The sequence below is a fragment of the Rosa rugosa genome, chromosome 6 (genome assembly GCF_958449725.1).
Source record: "Rosa rugosa chromosome 6, drRosRugo1.1, whole genome shotgun sequence".
Classification (NCBI taxonomy): Eukaryota; Viridiplantae; Streptophyta; class Magnoliopsida; order Rosales; family Rosaceae; genus Rosa; species Rosa rugosa.
Window position 1 is genome coordinate 1,619,011 of NC_084825.1, and position 22,294 is coordinate 1,641,304.

Consider the following 22,294-nt stretch of genomic DNA (forward strand, 5'->3'; position numbering starts at 1 on the left):
CCGCATCTGAACTCCAATGTCGATGACAGCCTAGACAACCACGTCGATTCCAGCGCTGTCATCAACCACATTGATTTCGCCGCCCAGTTCCATCGTCCATCTTCTGTTCTGGGTGCGATTCCGTCGTTAATCTCTGGTTCTGAAACGCGATTTCCATTTCTTGTGGTCACTGACCATTTCGATGGCGAAGATCGAGTTGGGTCCGAGAGTGGGAATGGGTTTGGGTCAAAAAGAAGAAAGAAGAAGAGAGAGATCGAGCTCCTTTTCTGCTGCCTCATTGCTTTCATTCACTCATATTGGCCTGCAGGTCCATGGTTCTATTGCATGTGCCTCACTGCGCCAAATCATCGTCGCGTTAAGACAAGTACAATGGGTGATTGCCACTCTGCTCAGTCGTGCTCTGTGACTCGTATTCTCATTGTGTTTGTGTTGTTGGGTTTGGTCTTTATTGCTATGCCTAGGATTAGCGGCTGCCGCTAATTCTTCTGATGATACTTTGTTGTGTTTTTTAATTCGTTCTGGTTAGTGGGTTTGATCATATATAAAAATTTGATCTTTGATATTGGGCAGGTTGTGATTGATGGATTTTGTGATGGGTTTGTTTTGTTTTGGGTTTTTGGTTTTAGGATTTTGCAATGTGTCTTTTGGTGTTTTTTGCTGAAAGATGGAAACTTTGACTTGGTTTGGTTGCTGGGAAAAGATTTAAGAAGATGAAGAAATATTTGTGTTGTTATCTTCACATGAGCATCAAAGTTTGATTCTTTTACAGATGTTTTAGCGAGTAAATGAAATTATGGATAGCAAAGTTCTTTTAAGAAATGAGTTTCGAAATCGGGATTAGATTTTTGGTGTTGTTTGTGTAGATTTGATTCGAGCTTGTTTGGTTTGCTGGGAGATTTTTGGGAATGGTAAGGGCATTAGATTCTAATAGTTTGTGGTCCGCGACTTTTTGTTCTTCTGGGTTATGATGGAGAGGAGGAGGTCGAGGGCGAGAGGGTTGGTGGTGGAGGTGGGGAAGTCGGCGAAGTAGGTGAGCTAGGTCTGAGGGCCTGGGTCTGGGTGTTTCATGGCGGAAGAAGAAGAAGAGAGAAGTAGTAGTAGTAGTAGAGAGAGAGAGAGAGAGAGAGAGAGAGGCAGCCATTGTTTTATGATTTTTGGGGGTAACAAGGGTTAATTTGGACATTTTGTCTAAATTGAGGGTTAAAGGCTGAAAAGTGGGGCCCCATGTCGGCTCCAACTCAGCAAGTGACGTCACAAATGGAGGGAAATTTGAAAATTGGACTCAGGTGATGGAAATTAGAAGTGCAGGGACCAACGTGATTAAAAAAAAAGTTCAGGGACTGAAGTGAAGATCGACCCAAAGTTGGAGGAGTCAAACTGAATTTAGTCCTAATTACTACCAACGTTATTCGGCGATCACTTGTAAGTTACCATCGCGGACAAACTTACTGATATTACAATATTACATCATGAAGACTCTAACTATTGAATTAATAAGTCAACATGTATTGCATTTGTTTAAAGTGCAAGTGTGTATATTAGATTACCATCCAGCAAACAAAAAAAAGAGATTTACATGTTCTAGGAAATGGCCGCATGCCAGTTCAAATATTACATTAAGACACCAAATTATAGTGATCGAAACATAACATTACAGAGATCCTTACAAAAGCAAGTGAGGTATTAATAGCGATGTTTGCACAAGATGATTTAATGACCAACTTTCCTTCTAGCATGCTTTACAAGGATTTCTTCAAATTATAAGGTTTCGGACTAGTGGTTGCCGAGAAATTAATGACAGTTTCAATTACAGAGGAAACACGTACTTGTACCCAAGTATTGCTATCTGGCTCTAACATTTCGGGTCAGCTTTCAACCTGAGGAGTAAGAAGAAGAAAAAGAAGTAGAGAGAAGAAATTAATGATAAAGAAACGTAGATAAGGGAAGAAAATTCAACTGATAGCCATAACAGAAGGAAGAGGAAAATAAAAAGGGGAGCTTCTATTCATACCTCCAAATTTGGCATTTGGACCTTCCTACTTAATAGACCTCCAACTTACTTTTACAAATAACCAATTTGGTATCTACACCTCTCTAATTTTTCTATAATGCCCATCGTCCAATAAAATCAATAAAAGCCCTTTTTTTTTTTTTAGATTCTATTCATACTTTCAAAAATCAGTAGTCGGATCTCCTTCAGTTTTTGAATATTTGAAATTGCAGCAATTTTTTTTTTTTTTTTGGAAGTTCATCCTCCATATACGAGTAACAGAGGTGCTAGCACTTTTTCAATGAATTATCGACTCTTGGTTAGCGTAAGCAACAATACCATGTTTGCTCATCATCTCGTACAAATATGTTTTCCAAGTATGCAATGTCATTGTCCCTAAACTGATTCTCTCCTACTTGTTTTCATAGCAACTTGAAATGAACATGCATGGTCCTTTTGTTTTAGATATGTATGGGATAGTGGAGGAAATTACAATAATCAACCATGAGTCTAGTGCATTCTTCATAGATTTATATCAGAGGGTCGAATTTTTCATCATATCTATAGAATAGTTCCACATAAAATTGCTCTGCAGTCTGCACTGATGATGTGCGGGAAGATCTTGTGGACAACTATCCATTGCTGCGTTTGTCATATAAATGTGCTGGAGTACTGCTTTTTGTCGCCGCTCGTTCACATGTTTGATTGCATTCAGAATGAATAGGGTTTCATCAACTGTGGTGTCTTTGTATTTCCCATTTTCTCTCCTTTTATTTTTTTATTTTTTTTTATAGCTCAGTGATAGATCTTGTAAATTGTAAGCTGTGTGAGCAAGGAAATCTATCACTTTACGAGGACAAAGTCAAATTCAGAAAATTTTGACTACAACGTTTGTTTCAGCTGTCTCGGGGAAGGTCTGATCCAGCTAAATCACGGGGAGTCTTGGTCTGCTACTATCACTATCGGTCTCGCTTATCTGTAAAACAAATAAAGGTCAGAGGGAAGACGGGGTGTGTCGGCCTTCAACGCTCCGATGCCTAAGTCAGTATCATTATAAGATAATGATAATGGAAAGCGATAGTAAACAGTTACCTCTCTGGGTTGTTGGAGATGACTTTAATGTAGTAGATTTGTGGGAGCTTGGTTCCGTTTCTTTCAGTGTGGGATGTTTAGGGTTCCCGATATCGCCCCGAGGGGTATCGAGACCCTCAGCTGGGAGCTTTCGTTATTTATGCATTGGATATATGAGTATTGTGCTTCCGATACTTGTGCCTGGGAGGTATATGCATACCAACAACGTTAAATAACGTTAGGCGATATATATTTTAGGGTTTACATTGGAAGAGAAAATTTTTCCCAAGTTGAAGACTATTACTGTTCGTAGAGATAAGAAGAGATTATTTTTTTTTCCTTATTTGTGTCTTTATTGGTAATTTGACATGAGTTGACAAAGTCAACTATTACTTGGAAAAAGTGAGAGGTCCAAATATCAATTTCGGAGGTATGAATATAAACTCATCGACTTCTATGATTATGTATCTTACATGCATATTGCTTTTGCTCCGGTATGATTCAATAGGTTAAAGGGGGGTTAGTTTAATTGGAGAGTTTGCATTGGAGTTTGATAATTTAAATAAAATGACCAGAGGAATAAGGTGTTAGCTAGGAAGAAAGAGTTCCATCAATCATCCTATACCATATCAATTCAAGCATGCCGCAAAAAAAAAAAAATCAATTAATTTTTAGGTTAGAGAGAAATAATTTTATATAAGCTACAAATAAGAAACACCTCTTGTTTCTGGGTTGAAAGAAACGAGAGGTTAGAGAGAAAGAGGGTAGAAGAGAGGCGCGCATGCAACATGAAATGAAGAAACGGGAAAAGAATGATTTTTTTTTTTTTTAACTTAGAGGGGCAAAATAGGATTTTGAAATGTTCAAAAATAAGAGGAGGTCTAAATGCCAACACTTGTATACTTTTTTTTATTCGCTCATAAACATAGAAAAAATACAGAGTACAGAGCAAAATAAAAATCATAACCTCCATCCTCCAATTTAACTGTGTAGTCATCTTGACTACGTCAAAACTATTGTATGAGATTCCTCATTCAATTTTAGTAGAGCTTGCTGCAGGGCAACACTCAGCATCCTAAATTGTGATTTTTTGCTATTAGGGATGAGTGCTTACTTGTAGGAAGTTGTGACCCCTTGACAGAGTAAGGAACTCGCTACCTCGCTAGGTCACACAGTCTCTGCCAAAGCTCACTAGTCTCTATCATAAGTTAGCAGGACATTATTTAACAACATAAAATCATAAAAAACAAAAAAAATAAGAAAAACTATCCAAAAAAAAAAGAGGCCATCAAAGGCCCAAAAGACTACACTAGGCACAAAGTATCCCAAATCCAACGAGCAGATCGTCTAGCATCTATGACCTGCATCGGCGCCGCTGCCATCTCTTATGAGCCGTCACTATAAGCAAGATGGCCCACTACTCTACTCCACGTTTACCCTCAAACCCGACCGGAGAAAGTATGATCAAAATTGGCGTAGCAAACTCAGCCACATTGCTCTCAGGAATAACATCCTTGACCCTCCACACATACAACCACATATAAGATTACCAGCCAACACCCACCACCAGTCGCCGATCCACCATTCTTATTCGGGTCAAACTCAATTAGATCAGAGGCATACATCCCCCTCTTTAAACTTTGGCCCCGACTACTCCCTAAAGCCTTATCTCTCCCTTTCGTAAGAGAGTTAATCCCATCTGATGACGGCATCACGAGGATGGGCTGCCGGACGGAACGTCACAGAAGATAAGAAATCTCTTATCTTCATGCGCATGGGATGCGTTCTAGAGGAAGAGAGAGCGTTTCACGACATGAGTGAGTTCTTAAGAGCGTTATGGAAGAAGAATGCCTTTAGTAACTATTGTTGACCAAGTGTGTAGCTTGATGTAATAGAGCTTGGTTGTAGTATTTTTTTTATATTTTTTTATTCATCAATTAAAAATAGGGGTAAAATTAGAAAACTAGTGTAAAGTATGAAATACTAAAATATTAGAATTTTTGCTAGGTACATTTAGAAGAACTCAAAATTACCCTGAAGACGTGTGCTCATTATGTCCCACTTTATCACAATTTTGTATCTCTGTACAAAAACCATATTTCACTTCAAAAAATCACCCTCGGAACCCAGACCTGATAAGTCACACTTTACAAGAACTTTATCACCAAAACACCAATTCACTAGATTTTTCCCTAAAATCACCCTTGTGATAAGGACCCGCCGCGTTATATTGTATTATAATTGCATCACAAGAGTATTGTTCACTTGATTTTGCACAAAAAAAAAAATCACCATTGGGACAAGAATCGTGGCCGTAATACTGTATCAAAATCATACCAAAGCACCATGTCACTCACTTTTGCCCAAACATCAACATTGAAACACGGGCCCATCACGTCATAATGTATCACTAAAATTAATATTTCACTAGATTTTGCCTAAAAATTAGGGCTGGATTTGGTACGGTAACCGTGTTTTTGCCTCTGAGCCGACTACCAACCGAAACACATCGGTAGGCTGAAAACCAATACCACTACCATGCCGGAAAAGTCGGTAACAGTATATTTCGGTTACCGAGATTATGGTCGGTTTTGTCTCGGTTCAGGCCCAACCGAAGAGGATGATTGGGCCTAATATTGATAAACATTTATGTAGGCCAATCACCCATTCTGGGCTGTTTTTAGACCATTTTTCCTATTCAGTTTTTACCAAATACATAAAAGCTATTAAGCTCGTACTTAACTCTGCAATTTCCTAAATAATACATCTTCATCAAGTCTATTCCTCACCTTCTTATGGAGATGTGAGTTCTAGACTTGATGTTTTCACTTTTTCTCTTTCAGCTTTTCTCTTTCAGTTCTACATTCACAAATTACAATCTCACATATCATATGTGACTGATGTCCAAGTCTAAAAGTTATTGAATATTACAGAACCTCAAATTGAAATAAACAAAAAGCTGCAAGTGATTTGATGATTCCAATGACTAAACAAACAAACAAAAAAACACAGCAGTTGCATCCAAATCTTCAAGTAGACTCCAATCACTTGACAAAAAAATGCACAGCAGCTATATCTTCGATCTGGATGTTTGCACCATCCAAATCTTCAAGCAATAGTTGTCGTAGACGAGTTCGCACCTCCCAAATGCAGCGCAGCAGTTTCTTCAATGTTAAAACCACAAAAAGAATACAAATAGCCAAGTCAATATAGAAATAAGTTGATGTATTAATAAAAAAAAAATTCAAGTAAGCTAATATTTCCAGATTATACCTTTCTGCAGTTCTTCTAGATCCTTATACAAGGACATCTCATCCGTTGTTGATTCTGAATAGAAATTAGGCTGCTCAGCTCTCAACCAATCACTAGTGCAGACTAGTGCCTCAACCATTTGAGGAGTGAGTGAACTCCTAAAGGGATCAACTACCCTTTTTCCCAAGCTAAATGCATTCTCACTTGCCACAGTAGAGCAAGGAATTGCAAAAATGTCTTTAGCAAGCTTGGAAAGAATAGGATATGCAGCTGCGTTGACCCTCCACCATTGTGAAACATCAAACCCTTTGACTAAAGGATTGACATATCTATCTGCAAGGTACTTGTCAACCTCGTTGGATATCATTTCATGTTCATTTTCGAGTCTTTCTTGCATGAGATCAGCAAGTATCACAACTTGTCCATCTTCTAGATCATCAAACTCAACCCCCTCCATTGCTGCAACACCATCTGAATGGTTTGGTTGACTTAAACCCCCCTCACAGCCCCTATACTCATCATACATTCTGTTTGACCCTATATTTGGCAAGGCCCACGTAGCAGATAGGTGGGCCCGGCCCGCAAGGCCTAATGAAGGACCGCTGCTAATAAAGACCGCGGCCAATTAGCCGCGGCACATTAAAGATTTACAAAGTTGATTCTCAATTAGCCGCGGCACATTAAATGTTTATTGTCAAATTTATGACCGAAGATAACATGTGCAGAGAGCCATTATTAGATCAGAAGAGACCAAATGAATCACAAGGCGTAATGAATAACCGCGGCTAATGGCACATCAAAGAGATTGATTGTCAGGAGAGACGTTACCAAAGTTTGGGGGCAATTAACTTGAATGAGCATCAGGAGGTGTTATTGTCAATCATCAGTTACAAGACCTGATTGATTGCTCATGAAAGAATCAATCATTGATAACGTCAAAAATATCACAAACATGAATACTGTTCTATTTGTAATCAATGCGGTCTTAGTTGTAAAGACTGGGATTGTTTCTTTTCCTTCATTCAGTAGTTTAGCTTCACTATAAAAAGGACCATAGGATTCATTGTTAGAGGTCCTCGACCAAACGCTCTACGCGATTACACAAATTTTATCTCAATACATTTCTACAATTCAACAATTCTTATCAATCTCTACGTGTTTATCTTATCACTTTCTTTACCGGTATTTATCTTTCCTGCACTTTACTTTGTTGCTCTTTACATTCAAATAGTTTATCTTCCTGCACTTTATTTGTTGCACCTTTACATTCCTGCACTTTGTTTACCTGCACTTTCGTTTATGCTATTTATTTGTTGTTATTTACTTTACGTCATTTAGTTTATACAAAATCACAAAAAGAATTATCATCACTTCACTTTCACCTTAATCACCGAGTTACACAGCACGAAGACTGCGGCTAGTTAAGGCCGATCCGTGCTAAAGTCCTTGCATTCAAGGCAGAGAGAACCCCGCGGCCGAGATCGATCCTTCCTCGGCCCACAATCAACATATCAGAAGTCAGATCGGCGCAAGATCTACAATCTAGAACAAAACCTCGCTTCGCCTACCGGCCGCGAGTTGGCACGCCCGCTCACACGTCACCACTCCAGAAGGACACGTGTAAGCCAAAGAAGCCCTCGGCCCGGTGACACGCGGCCGAGACGATTTTTGAGCGAACACATTCTCAACAGAATGTTCTTCAAGTCCCTAGTTATCTTCTCAATGGTGCCAGCTCTGACTCCCACCCTTAAAAATGCTGCTTTCTGATATTGCAGTTTCCAGCGAGGGTCTAGGACATTTGCAATCACCATGATTTGATTCATGGTTTCAAAGCTGCCCCAATATTTGTTGAATTTTGCTTTCATCCCCACTACCACCCTCTGCAAAACCTCATCAGAATCATCATTTGCCTTCTATCAATCTCTGTTTGAAGGCCGATCATCTCTTTGAACTGCAAGTTTGCAGTAACTGATTTCCAAGCACTCAATTTAAGTGTTGTCTCGTAAAATTTTTTGAGGAAATGTACTAAAGCTTGAGCATTTCTCCAATCTGCCTCTACGGGAGGGCTTGTCCTCTTCCTACCTTTGGTATCTTTCTCCTCAAAATAATGCCTAAACTGCACATCTTCATCACCCATCCTATCAAACACTTTCTCATATTTTAATGCCGCAGCAAGCATTAAATAAGTGCTATTCCACCTAGTGATCACATCTAAGGGAACATTCGCATTCTTATTCAAGTGCTCAAGAACAGAAAACTCCCTAAACTTTTCTAATCGACTTGAACTTGACCTAATAAACTTGACACAATGCCAAATTGCATCAATCCCATCCTCTAATTCTTTGATTCCATCCTTGACAATCAAATTGATGATGTGACATGCACATCGAAGGTGTAAGAAGTCCCCATCAAAGCTTAAAGTGTTCATGTTCCTCAGCCTTCTTTTCATGTAGACAACTGCTAGGTCATTTGCACTAGCATTGTCCACTGTGATAGTGAACACCCTATTGATATCCCATTCCCTCAAACACTGCTCCAGGACCCTCCCTATATCTTCCCCTTTGTGACTGGTAATTGAACAAAAGTTAATAATCCTTTTGTACAATTTCCAGTCGTTGTCCATGAAATAGGCAGTGACCATCATGTAGTTAATGTTCTGAATTGATGTCCAAGTGTCAGTGGTTACACTAACTCTCTTTGTGCAAAGATCAACATCATCTTTCCCTTCTCAGATTGGTACAATTCCCACACTCCCTTGGCCAATAACTTTCTACTTGGTTGAATCCATTGTGGCTGAGCTTCTAGCATAAATGCTTTAAACCCAAAACCCTCTACATGCCTAAAGGGAAGTTCATCCCTTATGATCATCTTGTACAGCTTCTCATCTATCCTACCCTGATTAAATCTGTGATATTGTGGAGCCCCGGAAACATTATCCCTAGCTAATATAGTCTGCCCTTTCTCGATTGGTTTCTCAAATAGAGGGTTAACCTTGCAGTTTCTTCCATGTGACCAGCAAGAACTGGTTCCATTCTTTGAACTTAAAGCAGGAACTAATGCTTTACAATAGTTGCATTGTGCATTCTGTGGGTCAGGCTTGCCATCAGGGAGCAAATGCCTTGTAAAACACTCCCATACTCGACTCTGTTTCCTACCCTTTGTGGTCTTATTTACTATTTTTCTTTTCCCCAGCCCCGTAGTAGCTTCCACCGATTGAGCATCTGGATTTGGTGTTTCAGTTGGGGTTGGAGTGGGAACTAAGTTAGGGGTACTATTATCTATTGGTGGTAAGTTACCTACTGGTGGTAAAGGGTTTTGGTTATCATTTGGGGAAACACTAACAGATTGACAACTTGCAGTAACCATGTTTGAAGTTATGGAAGGGGATGAACAACAATGACTTCATGACCTACTTGTAGAAGCCATGGTCTACAATGAGAAAAGATAGATTCAGTTTTGATCAGTTTTATGTAAGGGATATCTATTTTGTTTTATATGATAACAATTAGATTAAATAGCAACATACAATTAAAAGCAACAGATGCGTTTCATACTTTCAAACTTTTGCAATCATGTTCAATTTATACTTAAAAGCAACATACAATTAAAAGCAACAGCTTCATACTTTGCAATCATGTTCAGTTTATACTTAAAAGCAACAGCTTCATACTTTGCAATCATGTTCAGTTTATAGTTTATACTTAACTACAAGTCCTTTTCAGTACAAGCAGAATAGATACTTCAAGCAGAAACTTATACACACAGAAAGTCACAAAATAATTAATAAGAGAACAAGTAGAAACTTATTCACACAGAAAGTCTCAAAGTCACATATATACTAATTAATAAGAGTACAAGCAGAATAGATACTTCAAGTTCAAAGAATTCTAGCATCCATAAAACATAATTATACACAAGAACTAGTAAAGTCATAATCAGAAACACCCATACACAAAGTCACAAGCAGATACTTCAAGTTCAAAGAATCAAAACCCAACCAAGCACACATAAGTTTAGACGTTTAGTTACCTAATCAAAGACCTCGATCACCTCTCTGCCTCAGGATAAACTGATAAACCCTCAACTGAAATCCATGGTCAATACCTTCAAGCTTCAAAGGACTTTCCTACCAAAACACATATTAACATATATGTTAGATAACCACGATCAATTTCAACCATGAAATTAACAAAATCAACAGATTCCATTTTTTTCATACAAATTAGAGTAAAAGGAGTAACAAGAGTACAAAACTAAAAGGAGATAGATTTTACCTAATTATTTGTGCTCGGAAACACCACTTGAACACCGTATAAGCCTCTGAGCAACCACTTCAACCAACCAACTGATCTAGGGTTGGTCGAACGATTTGGGGATTTCAAAAATCAAACGATATATGGGTTGAAACTTATGTTGGTGAGGTTCGCATCAATGATCGATTGTTGTTTTTGGGATTGGATTGGGGCTGGGTTGGTTCTGAGAGGAAGAGAAAGGAAGAGAGGGTCGAGACTCGAGAGAGAGAGGCTGCGGGCACAAGTCGCAAATGACCTAATCTGACTGACCCCTCTTAGGTTACCCCAATCTCCACTAAGATCCAACGGCTGTCATTCACAGATGCTAGAAATCAACGCCTTAAAACATACCTAGTATTAAAAATAAATAAAAAATAATAAAAGTATATTTATACGGTTGGTACGGCAATACCGTATAAATATAATTGACGTACCGCTACCGAGCCGCGTATGAATATACGGTATGGTAAAATCGAACCGGACCTTCGGTTACCATTTCTGTCGACGCCGACGGCGGCGGTTCGGCTGGTTTTCGGCCAGTTTCGGCAGGTCCGGCAATTTAAGCCACCCCTACTAAAAATCAACCTCAAGACTCGGCTGCCACATCACAAAACACTATTTTATTCCATTGTGCCAAAAAAAAAAAAAAATTCGCCCTCAGAATTCAAGTTTACCACGTTAGATTGTTATCACAAAAACATTATTTACTCCATTTTGCCAAAAAAAAATAACTTTTGAAACCCAAACCCCCGCCACATCACAGTGTATCAGAACCTTATCACCAAGATGTTATTTGACTCAGTTTTCCCCGAAAATCATCGTCAATATCCGGGCTCGCCACGTTACAGCATATCACTGAAGTAATAAGGTATTCCCGATAAGCTAATTAATATTGGTACTTTGTATGAGTCAAATTCTTCGATTTTAGTGTCTATTTCGAGATTTATCATTCTCCTTAAGTATCGGTGGTGTGTATGGCGGTATCATTTTTTTTAGCGTTTAGTGGCTCCCATTTTATTCATGTTTTCGGTAAATAGCACGACTTTCTTGCAAAATTCTATAATACATACATGTATGTCATATACACATTTATAAATGTGACAACAAATTTGTCGTCAGAATTGTAGCGTTGAGTCATATTTTATGTAATCTTAGTTGTACTAATGGTAATTACACCACCTACGACCTTGTTACAAGTTTTTAAACAAATTTGTTGTCAATATTGTAATTTTTGTTTAATTGTCTGTGAAAAGTGTAAATGAATATGGTAACTTTGTTCTCATTGTTGTAATTTTAATTCATATAAGTTGTAAATTCTATTCAAATAGATATAAAATGAATGTATGATAAACTCACAGTACCATAGCTTGTCTCGACTTTCTTTGTAGCATTTTGGATGCATGTAAATTGGTTGGGGGGATTCTTTAGCAGTTAGGAGCTTTTAGCATCCACTGATTGTAATGTTTGATTACTAAGGTTTGTTGTCATTTACTTGAGAAAAGAATGGAATTAATACGGAAAGTTCTTTTATACGACCCAGAACCAGACAGCTCTTTTATTTCATTAATGTGTACATTACATATATTTGAAAGAGACCATGAGAACCAAGAGAAGTAAAAGTTTTACTGTAAAACCATCAACCCGGCCGCCCTCCTTTAAACTTGATCGATCAAGCTCTCTGTCTTGGTCTCATGATTCTTTCTCTGATCATTTACTGCAAGTAGTAGGCAACAAACGCACCAACCATGGAGCCCAAGATAGGTAGGCTTGCAGCGGCGGCACCACTGGTTGGTGCTTCTGCTCCTGCAGGTCCTGGTGCTGGGGCGGGGGCATGAGCAGCCACCACGGCGCTGACTGAGGCAGCAGCAAAGAGGACGGCGCAGGTAATTTTCTTCATTTCCATGGTGGCGGTGTTGGTGATAATGCTTTAGCTAGGCCGTAACCGGCAGATGAAGAAGCAAAGGGAGATTTTTGCCGACTACTGCCTTAGTTTGAATTGCTGAGTTGAGCCCGAGGAATGCCGTGGGATGTAGGGAGGTATATATAGGAAAGGCCATGCTTTTTGAGGAATATGACAGTTCGGGTTTTTCCTTCTTTATTGGCTATTTCGTTCGCTTTGCTTGTTGAAAATCTCATCTCTCAGTTATTACAGCAAATGTTGGGTGGAGCTGGTCATGGAGTTTCAGTTTGTTGTCTATCTAAAGAAGGAATGATATATCTAACAATTTATGGTTTTGGTAACTTTTGTATCGGTACAATCTTCAGAGAAATTACTGACCTAAAAGTTTTATAGAATTGAGAAAATTCCCAACTTTTGTTTGTACCTATTTTTGGTAAACCAGCCCGTAAATCAATTGGCCAATAGATGAGGAAAATATGGTGCTTTTATTGATGGTATCTCAATAAATTTCATATTTATGAGATTTTATTAGATATTAAATTTTAGAGAAGAAATGAGAAGAGAAGGAATAACGGCGATAATTATTCTTTTGGAATAATTAATGCCGAGATTTTATTGAATTTGAAGGCATTGGAGAGATATTACATAATTAAAAGCAAATCAAGCATAATAACACCGCAAGAAGGAAGTGATCATTAATAGTGCGATTAAGAAATAAGGCAATATGGAGCATATCTTATATTCGTCATTAAGACCGAAATATTCATTCAATTTAATTATTCTTTCCTTCCTAGATCTTATGCATGTTTGTAGTAATATAAATATGAGACGTCTAACTCATTGTAAAAGGGCCCCGACCAACACAATACAACTCAAAATCAACACATCAAATTCTCTACAATATCAATCTTTTCATTCGTGCTCTAGCCTAGTTAAATTTTTATCGTTTTCTTTACCTTTCGCAGTTTATCTTTCCTGCAAAACTCTTTAAATTTCATGCAATTTAATTAATTCGCATTTAGATCGATTCTTGCTCTTTTACTTTCCGCACTTTATTTTCTGCAACCTATATTAAAAAAAAAAAATCAAAAAGAGAAGCAACATCGGTGAAGACGCCAAAAGTCCTTGCAACAAAGGCAAGAGAACTCAGCGGCCGAGACGGTTCCTTCCTCGGCCCACAATCACTTGAAAGAAGTCAAATCACGCGCAAATTTAATCAAAACCTCGCTTGGCTAATCGGTCGCGAGTTGGCACGCCCGCACAATCCAGAAGGACATTGGACTTCAAGTCCCTCGGCCTTTCATTTGGGCCGAGACGATTTTGAGGCAAACAAGTTTCTAATTGTTAATACATGCATGAATCTCCCAATGTACTATTTTGATTTCCATACCACTCTTTCAAATGACAAGTTAGCCTTCTATTGTGGAGCCAAAATTTCAATCGTAAAAGTGCAAAATTTTGAACACATTTTTTAGTCATAATCTCAAATATTTATCTTTCTCATCTTGTAAAAAATGAATTAAAACATATTAATGTGTAAGTTGATCTATAAGACCTTAACAGTAATTGAGAAAGTTCAAATTTATGTTTTATATTTGTCAGAGTTCATATATTTTGGTAATGTTCATGCTGAGGATTTGGTAAAGTTCGTATAGTTGTTATATCAGCTAGCATTTAGCCTATTTATATTTATCTTGCTCATGGTATAAAAGATATTAAGCAAAAAAAGATTAATGTGTGAGTTGACGTATAAGCCTCAGGATGTAATAATAATTGAGAAAGTACGTAATACCTTGCTGTGGATTTTCAACTTTATGAAAATGAAAAATCTTAAAGAAGGTTTATGAGGCTGGTTACTACAATACTTTGACGGCTCCGTATTTAGGCTACATGCCAGTATATGCCGACTCTCTATTGATGAATATCTCTTCTCATGGCTCAGTAAGCACATAGACAAATCACAATCCCCTAACCGAACTCCTCAGCAGTAAGAAAGACTTGGCTAGCTTACCTTGCTATTTCAAATTATCTTAATGATATTTGGTTAGAGGAGGCTTCTGTTATATTTAGGATGTACTCTATAAGGGACTCATGTAACTATAATCAAGGTCAAGGCACTCCCAAATACCAGATAAAGGAACTCACTCTTACGATACTTCTACAAAATACTCATCTACACCTTACTCAACTAGACTAGCCTACTTATATAGGCTTATACTAGACATTGCCATAAGTATGACTGTTGCAATAACCTTAAACCTTCCTAACTCCCATAACCTACGAAGCCACTAACTCTCACCATTATTCTCATCATAATTCTCACCATTAATTATTTTCACCAAAGCTCTCAAAATAATTCTAAATTAATGTTATTTCCAACATCCTTCCTTAATTTAGAATTACTCTAACTTCAAGTTCTTCAAAAGATTCAAGTTCTTCAAAAGATTCTTGCTCCATTGCCTCTTTTTCTTCAACTTGCTTTTTTGATATTGCCTCACCATGGTCTTTAAGTCCATTAATGCCCATCTACTCCCTCATTCCATGCAAGCACCTTAACTCACTTGGCTAAATTTTACAGTGACACTTCTCTAGTCACTTTGGGTTTTGGGAGCTTTTCCTCCCTCAGTACTTAGAGAACTTTCTTCTCTCCTTTCCGTGTGAGATTATTTCATTCCTCACTAATAGTTTAAGGCCTTCATGCCTCTTGGAGCTTCCATGAACTCTAACTTGTCTTCGTCTTCATCGACTTTGGCCACCAGGGAGTACTTTTCTTTGGGACTTTCACCCAATCTTCATTGCACCATTGTACCTTTCAGAGAGTCTTGTCAATTTCTTTACACCATTGTGCCTTTAGGGAGCCTTGTCGACTTGACATCATTATGCCATCTTTATCTTCATCTTGGGACTTTTGCCACTTCCAAAAAGCATTTTTCTCGTGGCACCATTTGTGTCATGCTTCATTCAGAGACTTATACCCTTCATTCTTTCTTTCAGGGATGGTGGCCCTTTCACCTTCTTTCAGGGATTTTAACCATTTACCTTCTTTCAGGGACTTCTACCCTTTCACTGAGGAACACATTATCCTCTCTTTCTTCTTCTCCATCTACTTTTTTTTTCTCCCTCATTTTCTTCTTTCGATCTTCTCCATATTTTTTACTCCCTTATATTTTTCTTTCTTTGCTCATCTCTCTCTCCCTTTTTTTATTCTATTCCTCCCTTCTTTTTTTTCTCCCTCATTATGACTGCCTTTCTTTTCTTCTTCGCAATCTTCTCTTCTACAATTTTTCTTCCTTCTTTTGCTCATCTCTTGCGCCTCTGAATCCTCTTCCATGACCTCTTTCATTGTCACCTCTTGCTTCATTGAAATTGTTATCATTGCTGGATCCTTCTCCACCATTCAAAGTGAGTTTTGTTTGAAGCATTTCCTCCATGATCGGTTCTTTGTTCTTCTTCTTCATTCTCTCCTCATGGCGTTTAAAGACCCAGAGAGTTGATCAACAGTCAATGTATCCAAATCTTTGGATTCTTCAATTGCAACAATCACATGCTCAAATTTGAGTCTAGTGATCGTAAGATTTTCTCAATCACCCAAGTGTTGGTAATCTCTTCACCATCTCTTTTCATCAGGTTCACGATTGCTTGGACTCGTGATATATAGTCAAAAATTGATTCTGACTCCTTTTGATGCAGACCTTCAAATTCTCCTCTAACAGTTTGGAGCAGCACCTTCTTCACCTTGTCAACACCTCTATAGAAGTTCTTGAGGATCTCCCAAGCTTCATGTGCCGACGCCGCATTTGAGATTTTCTCAAATTGAAATCTCAATGCCTTTTTGTCTTTCTTCCTTGAATCCTTCAGTGCCTCCATTTGGGCTTGTGTCAAAGTTGCTTTATTTTCGGGTAATACGAACCTTGTCTCAACAACTTCCCAGCATCAAAACAACCGATCAATGTCTTCATCCGAACACTCCAATTATTGTAATTTTCTTTGGTGAGCAAAGAAACTTGGAAAGGGGCATTGTTTGGACCATTGGCCATTTTTCTGGTGGTCTCTCACTCTCATAGGCTTCTCACAAGCTCTGATACCAGTTTGTTAGAATTGGATGGAGGATACACACACTCAATATTATTGAAAGGATCAAGAATATTTCACTACAATGCACACATGGTTACATGCAACTCATGCAACTATAACTCTAGACTCTATAACGTCCATAACCGACATTCAACTTATTGACTCATAACTTCCTATCATAATTACCCACTACACCATGAATGACCACTAACTTACATAACAGAAATGTCCATTATTTCATGCATTACACCCGCTAACGCATGCATGTAACTCACACATTAACCCTCTAATTAAACATCAAGAACAACTAATTAAGGACATGTTTATCACTAGTACAAAATCGAAAATAGATAACGGTTCCGCACCGTTGTCTGCAAAAATATTTTTTTGTTGTCTAGGTGAGTGTTGTCTTTTTAAGTTTCACTCCACAACGGTACCTAACCGATGTCTAACATAATAAAGCACAATAGCTTTTAGTTAGAAATCGTTGTAGCTATACACAGCACATACCGTTAGCACTAAATATACCGTTGTGTATGTAATTATTCAATAACGGTTTTTACTTAGAAATCAATGTGGTAATACAATTTACACATTACTTTTGGCCTTCAACAACTTTAAAACACAACGGTTCTTAACCCAAAAACTGTTGGCTTGAAGGATTCTATACGTCGGTTTTTAGTTTAAAAAATGTTTTCCAACTACATTACACAACAGATTCTCGTCAAAAACGTTGGTGTTGAGGAACTGTTGCATCGGTTTCTCAATTGACAACGTTGTAGGTGACAATGAAGATGGTAAATTACAACGATTTCTAGGATAAATCCATTGTCTACTAGCCAGAGAGACAACGATTTTTTTCAACCATGGTCTAGTGCATCAATTCAAGAAATCAAAATGAAATTGCAATATATTAATAGAGAACTATTTCAAGTAATCACATTTACAATGCTTCTGCAGCTGAAATTTCTTGAGTGAACTTTGCAAAAGTAAAAGAAACAAATATATACTGGATGTCGTATAAAGGTACTTAGCTATCATATAATGGAAAAGGTACTTTTGCTACAAATTAAAGAAGCTTCACTAGGTACATAATTAAGCATAGAACTGATGTGAGTTCCATTTGTTGCAGTAAGACGATCAAAGTCCGGTCAATTGGGTCAGATAAAGAATCAGACCTGAGGAGGGTTGATGATGGGGGTACTTATAAGGCTCCATAAAATCCACCATTGGATATTGTAAATGAACCTCCAGCCATATCATCAATTGAAAGACGTCCCTCATTTGCCTTCTTTGCAAGCGAATTGATCTCCTTCTTAATCTCACCACAATTCATCTTATCAGCATTGCGGATAACTGGCACAACAAGGCCCTGCAAGGAAATAAATTGAAGATGCATTCTCAATTCACACGTACTCTAAAGAAAACTCATTACCAATAACGAATACATACATAGCAAAAAAATTTGGACATTATAAACGGAAGATTGTTAAACCAAAAGTTCCAAATGGAAATGCTAGATAAAAGATCTAAAAATTTTGACAAATCCTTCTACACTAAAGCAGTTACTGTGACATTCAATTGTGCGAGTTTTCTAGAACATTTGATAATACTCGAAAGAATTCTGGCATACCTTTGGAGTACCCACAGCTGCACTTATATCTATCAATCTATGTAATCTCTATATATGATATCATCCCCATCAATGACTGCATATTAAGTAGGCTGATTTTGGACCCCACTGACAACAGCCTGTTAACAAAAAAAAACAAAGATATATAAGTACTCAGTACACTGCATTACGCTTCATAGCAATTGTACATGTATATTATTTAGCCCCATTTACCTTGATGAATCTCGACATAAGCCCCAACTTGACCCCATGCTTCTCAACAGATGCATCCTTGAAGTCACAACGAAGCTTCATCAAGTTTGTCCTATCACAAGCAAAAGATCACTGAGGTAAGAAAAGAGCACGAAGATATGACAGTTGGTACAACTCAGAGGCAGAGTTTACGCAGCCAGTCCCTATAACAGGCATACTGAAGCAATAGATTCACTAAAGTGCCACAACTGTCAGTTTAATTCAAGACCAGGCACAACCAAAAATTTTGGAAATCAATAAGCAAATATGAAAAAAAAAGAAAGTGCATAGGCTAACAGATAGTTGGCTTGAATTAACATATCAACTTCATTGAATGTTGTAAACATAGAGACTAAACATGATGTTGATTCAAACTTCTCTGCATAGAGACTAAACATGATCGTTAAGCCAACCATCCACATTTCATGAGATGTCCCAGCATAATCCCACATCCGCCAGTAAGAGACAAAGAAAAAGTGCACAATCATTCAATAAAATGATATTGAATACCGTTTCTTATATTCTACCTGTCACTGAAACTACCTGCAATTGATCACAGGAATACCTTCTAGCTACAAAAGGAAATTTAAATTTCCCTATCAAGCAACCTATGCAACAAACAAAGTTCAACTTTATCTGAACAATTGGGTCCGAATCTGGCTAGAAATAAATTCAAAAGCCAAGCACTTTGTAAACTGTCAAATTGGATTGGTTTAGAAACCACATTATCAAAATCACAGAAACATGCAGAGCAGCAGAGGCATACAGTTTTGGGTCTCATAAAAGTAACAAAAAACAATAACTTTGTTCTTCCAAATTGCCTATGACACTCTTCTAAATTGCAGTTCTGTTCTAGAAAGAAAGCAATCTGACACAGACCCGAAGGCACAAAGCTTCATACTCTTACTGATGCACATAAAAGTAAAACTACCATTTAACAAAGAAGCTTAAAAGAGATAGAGAATGACACATACATATAATATATAAAATACCTTTGGGTTGAGCAGAAGTAAGTTCTTGAAGGGTAGTGGTGGTGCATAAGTAGAAGTAGACAGAGACAAAGAAACAAAGAAAACAGACATATCTATGGTATTAAATTACAAAAGGGAAACAATACTTCTGATGTTAATCTGAATAAAATTGAACAATTAAGAGCATGCTTAATGAGTATAGCCAAAATATAACAAGAACCAAAACTCACTCATTATTTGAACAACTTTATTGAGAGAAGCTCTCCCTGTCCTTAGTATTGGCCTGGAGTTAGGAAACTCATGATAGCCACTATACTTTCTCATTCTTGTCGTTGCGGTTGCCTCCATTGCAAGACATGTAATCAGAATATAAATACTTCTTGTAGCAAAATACGTTAAGAAAACATAGCAAAACAACAGAGGTCAAAAAGCTTAATGTGAAACATAAATGCATAATTAGGGCCGGGATGTAAAGTACCTAATCAATTCAAAGACATTCCCAAACGTAAATCTAAAAGAAAAATTGACAGGATGAAAGTTATCCACCAACAATGACCTATACTCACCCGAAAGTGCAAAATCATCAGAGGGAACAGGTATGGATTTGCTTATGCGTTGGTTTTCTGCCTTTCTCCCTTTGCTTAAATCGAATCTGGTCACCTCCTAGTCTCCCACGTCGCCCCTTGATTCAAACGAAAGATTACCAATCCTATCTAATTATCCTGAAGCTGAATGCAGTTTCTATTATCATATCAAGTAAAACAGAAATTCAGAAAAATGAATCAGATACAAAATCGAACCTGTATATAGGGAGTTAAGAGAGAAAGCTGCAAAGCCCAACCGAACTGAACACCGGCGGCAACCGTACAGCTGAGAATTAGAGTCATCAGAGTGTTCTGATTAGGAACCGGTAGACTCTGCGGCGGCGGAAGATCGCCGTTCCCATTCGGAACCCCAGAGAGGACGAGGACGACGGCGACGGAGACGGCCTAGAGGAATTGAGGTCAATCCGATGATGAGGCTCATCATCGATCCCCATCATTTCAACTTTCGTATCCTTCAGGTTGCGGTATGACACCCGAATCGACACCGAGTCGGTCTTACCCGCCATCGCAACTCGGTCAGTGACTCAGTAACTCGTCGGCGACTCAGAACCTCAATTCTCCGTACATGAAACTGTAGAGTGAAATGTAGTGATCTAGGTCTTTGGCCAAGAGATCTGAATCTGATTGGAGGATTAGAACTGAGAGGAAGAGGAATAGGATGAGAGGGATTGAGTCAAATTTGGGTGGGTGTGGAAATGAGTCCGATCGCAATACAGGGTTTTGTTTCACCTACGTCGCACCACCATGAGGAGCTCCTACATCAGCGCCTGCGTTCGGTTCAATCAATTTGGGGATTGGATTTGGGGTTTTGAAACCCTAAATCTTGAAGAGAAGGACACTTGTTTGAGTTTGCTTTGCTGAAAATGTGTCTTATTTGCAGAGAGAGACAGAAGAGAGAAAGCTTGCCGGTGGAAGCGAGAGGGCGGAGGCAGTTAATGAGAGAGAGATAGTAGCAGGAGTGAGCGAGAGAGAATGGGTCGCGCGGTTATCAAATTTGGTAAAGTAGGAAAAAGAACCAAGTGCGCGAGAATAAAAAGTTTTCTTCCCGCGTTTCCGAAATTTTTTAACTTGGTCTTCTAGTAGTGTTTCTAAACAAAGGACCAACACTATATTACCATCTATAGATAACGGTTTCGATAGCACCGTTGTAGAAGTTAAATGATAAAACTTCTAACCAAGGGGCCAACACTCTGTTAGCATCTATAGATAACAGTTTCGATCGCACCGTTGTAAAAGTTAAATGAGAAACTTCTAACCAAGGGACCAACACTTTGTTAGTATCTATAGATAACGGTTTCGACTATACCGTTGTAAAAAAAAAATCACAACGCTTTTTATTAAACCGTTATCTAGGTAACATTGTCTATTTTCGATTTTGTAGTAGTGATTATTTTCCAACACCTCCCAGCTTGGCAGTGTTCCAAATCCCTTCAAAAAAAGAAAAAGAAAAAAAGACTTGGCTATACTAGAGAACCGAACTTCAGAACCATCCCGATCAGAAAGGTCATGACCAGACAGGTTATACCAATTCGGACCTTGACCAAGGGATTCAGTACCATGTGTTCTACATGTCCATGACGAGCTGGCAAGCATATTCCCCTTTTCATCTTTGTCTTCCTCCCATTCTTTCTCTTCTCCTTCTCTTCAACCCATCTCACCCCAATCCACAAACCATTCTTCTCTCTTTTGCTTATTATAGCAAGCTTCACCCCTTCGATGCTGCTAAAAAAAATCCCCAAAATAGGATCTGGCTGGTGATTTGGACGCTAGAACAATCCTGTCATTTTCAAGGACAAAGGAGTGGGCAAATCCCTAGAGATTCCACATTGGTGTTGTAGGATCGAATGTCTGCAGCTTCATGGTAGTGAGCCATAGAGGAAAGATCGATGGTGGCGGATGATGATGATGATGATGGCGATATCTCTGTGTTATTACTGTTCTCAAATTTGGGCTAGCCCTTTCTTTATATTGTTGTTTTTTTCTTTTTGGATCTCATTATTCGGGGCCATTGTTTTATGTAATTTATGGTACCCATTTGTGGGCCTGTTTGTATTAATCTGGACTAGTTGTTCATGTTTAATATAATTTTTATAATAAAAGATAATAATAAAACACTCTTGAAAATAAAACCTAATCAACTTTGGAATTCCATAGAAATGTTAATTTAATAATGAATTAACGAGATCACAACATAACAATCCGTCTCAACGGGGTGACAAAATGAATTGATATCAAAGCAATTTCTGTTCGCTCAAAAATTGTCTCGGTCGCGTGT

The 22,294-nt window shown here is 38.2% G+C and overlaps 1 protein-coding gene and 1 long non-coding RNA gene across 2 annotated transcripts; both read right to left on the reverse strand.

Annotated features, from left to right (window-relative positions):
• Positions 1-12,142: 12,142 nt before the first annotated feature.
• LOC133713780 (arabinogalactan protein 23-like) lies at positions 12,143-12,603 on the reverse strand. Its single transcript, XM_062139808.1, has one exon. The coding sequence runs from the start codon at positions 12,506-12,508 to the stop codon at positions 12,317-12,319; it is 192 nt and encodes a 63-aa protein (XP_061995792.1). The 5' UTR covers positions 12,509-12,603; the 3' UTR covers positions 12,143-12,316.
• A 4,859-nt stretch (positions 12,604-17,462) lies between these two features.
• LOC133714004 (uncharacterized) lies at positions 17,463-18,663 on the reverse strand. The gene is made up of 3 exons (XR_009848393.1): positions 18,426-18,663; positions 18,213-18,331; positions 17,463-17,951 (listed from the first exon to the last, which is right to left on the reverse strand). It is a non-coding gene; the product is annotated as an uncharacterized LOC133714004 (long non-coding RNA).
• Between the last annotated feature and the right edge of the window lie 3,631 nt (positions 18,664-22,294).

Excerpts from the sequence above, each read along its gene's own strand:
- LOC133713780 (XM_062139808.1), bottom strand. The coding sequence starts at position 12,508 with ATGGAAATGAAGAAAATTACCTGCGCCGTCCTCTTTGCTGCTGCCTCA.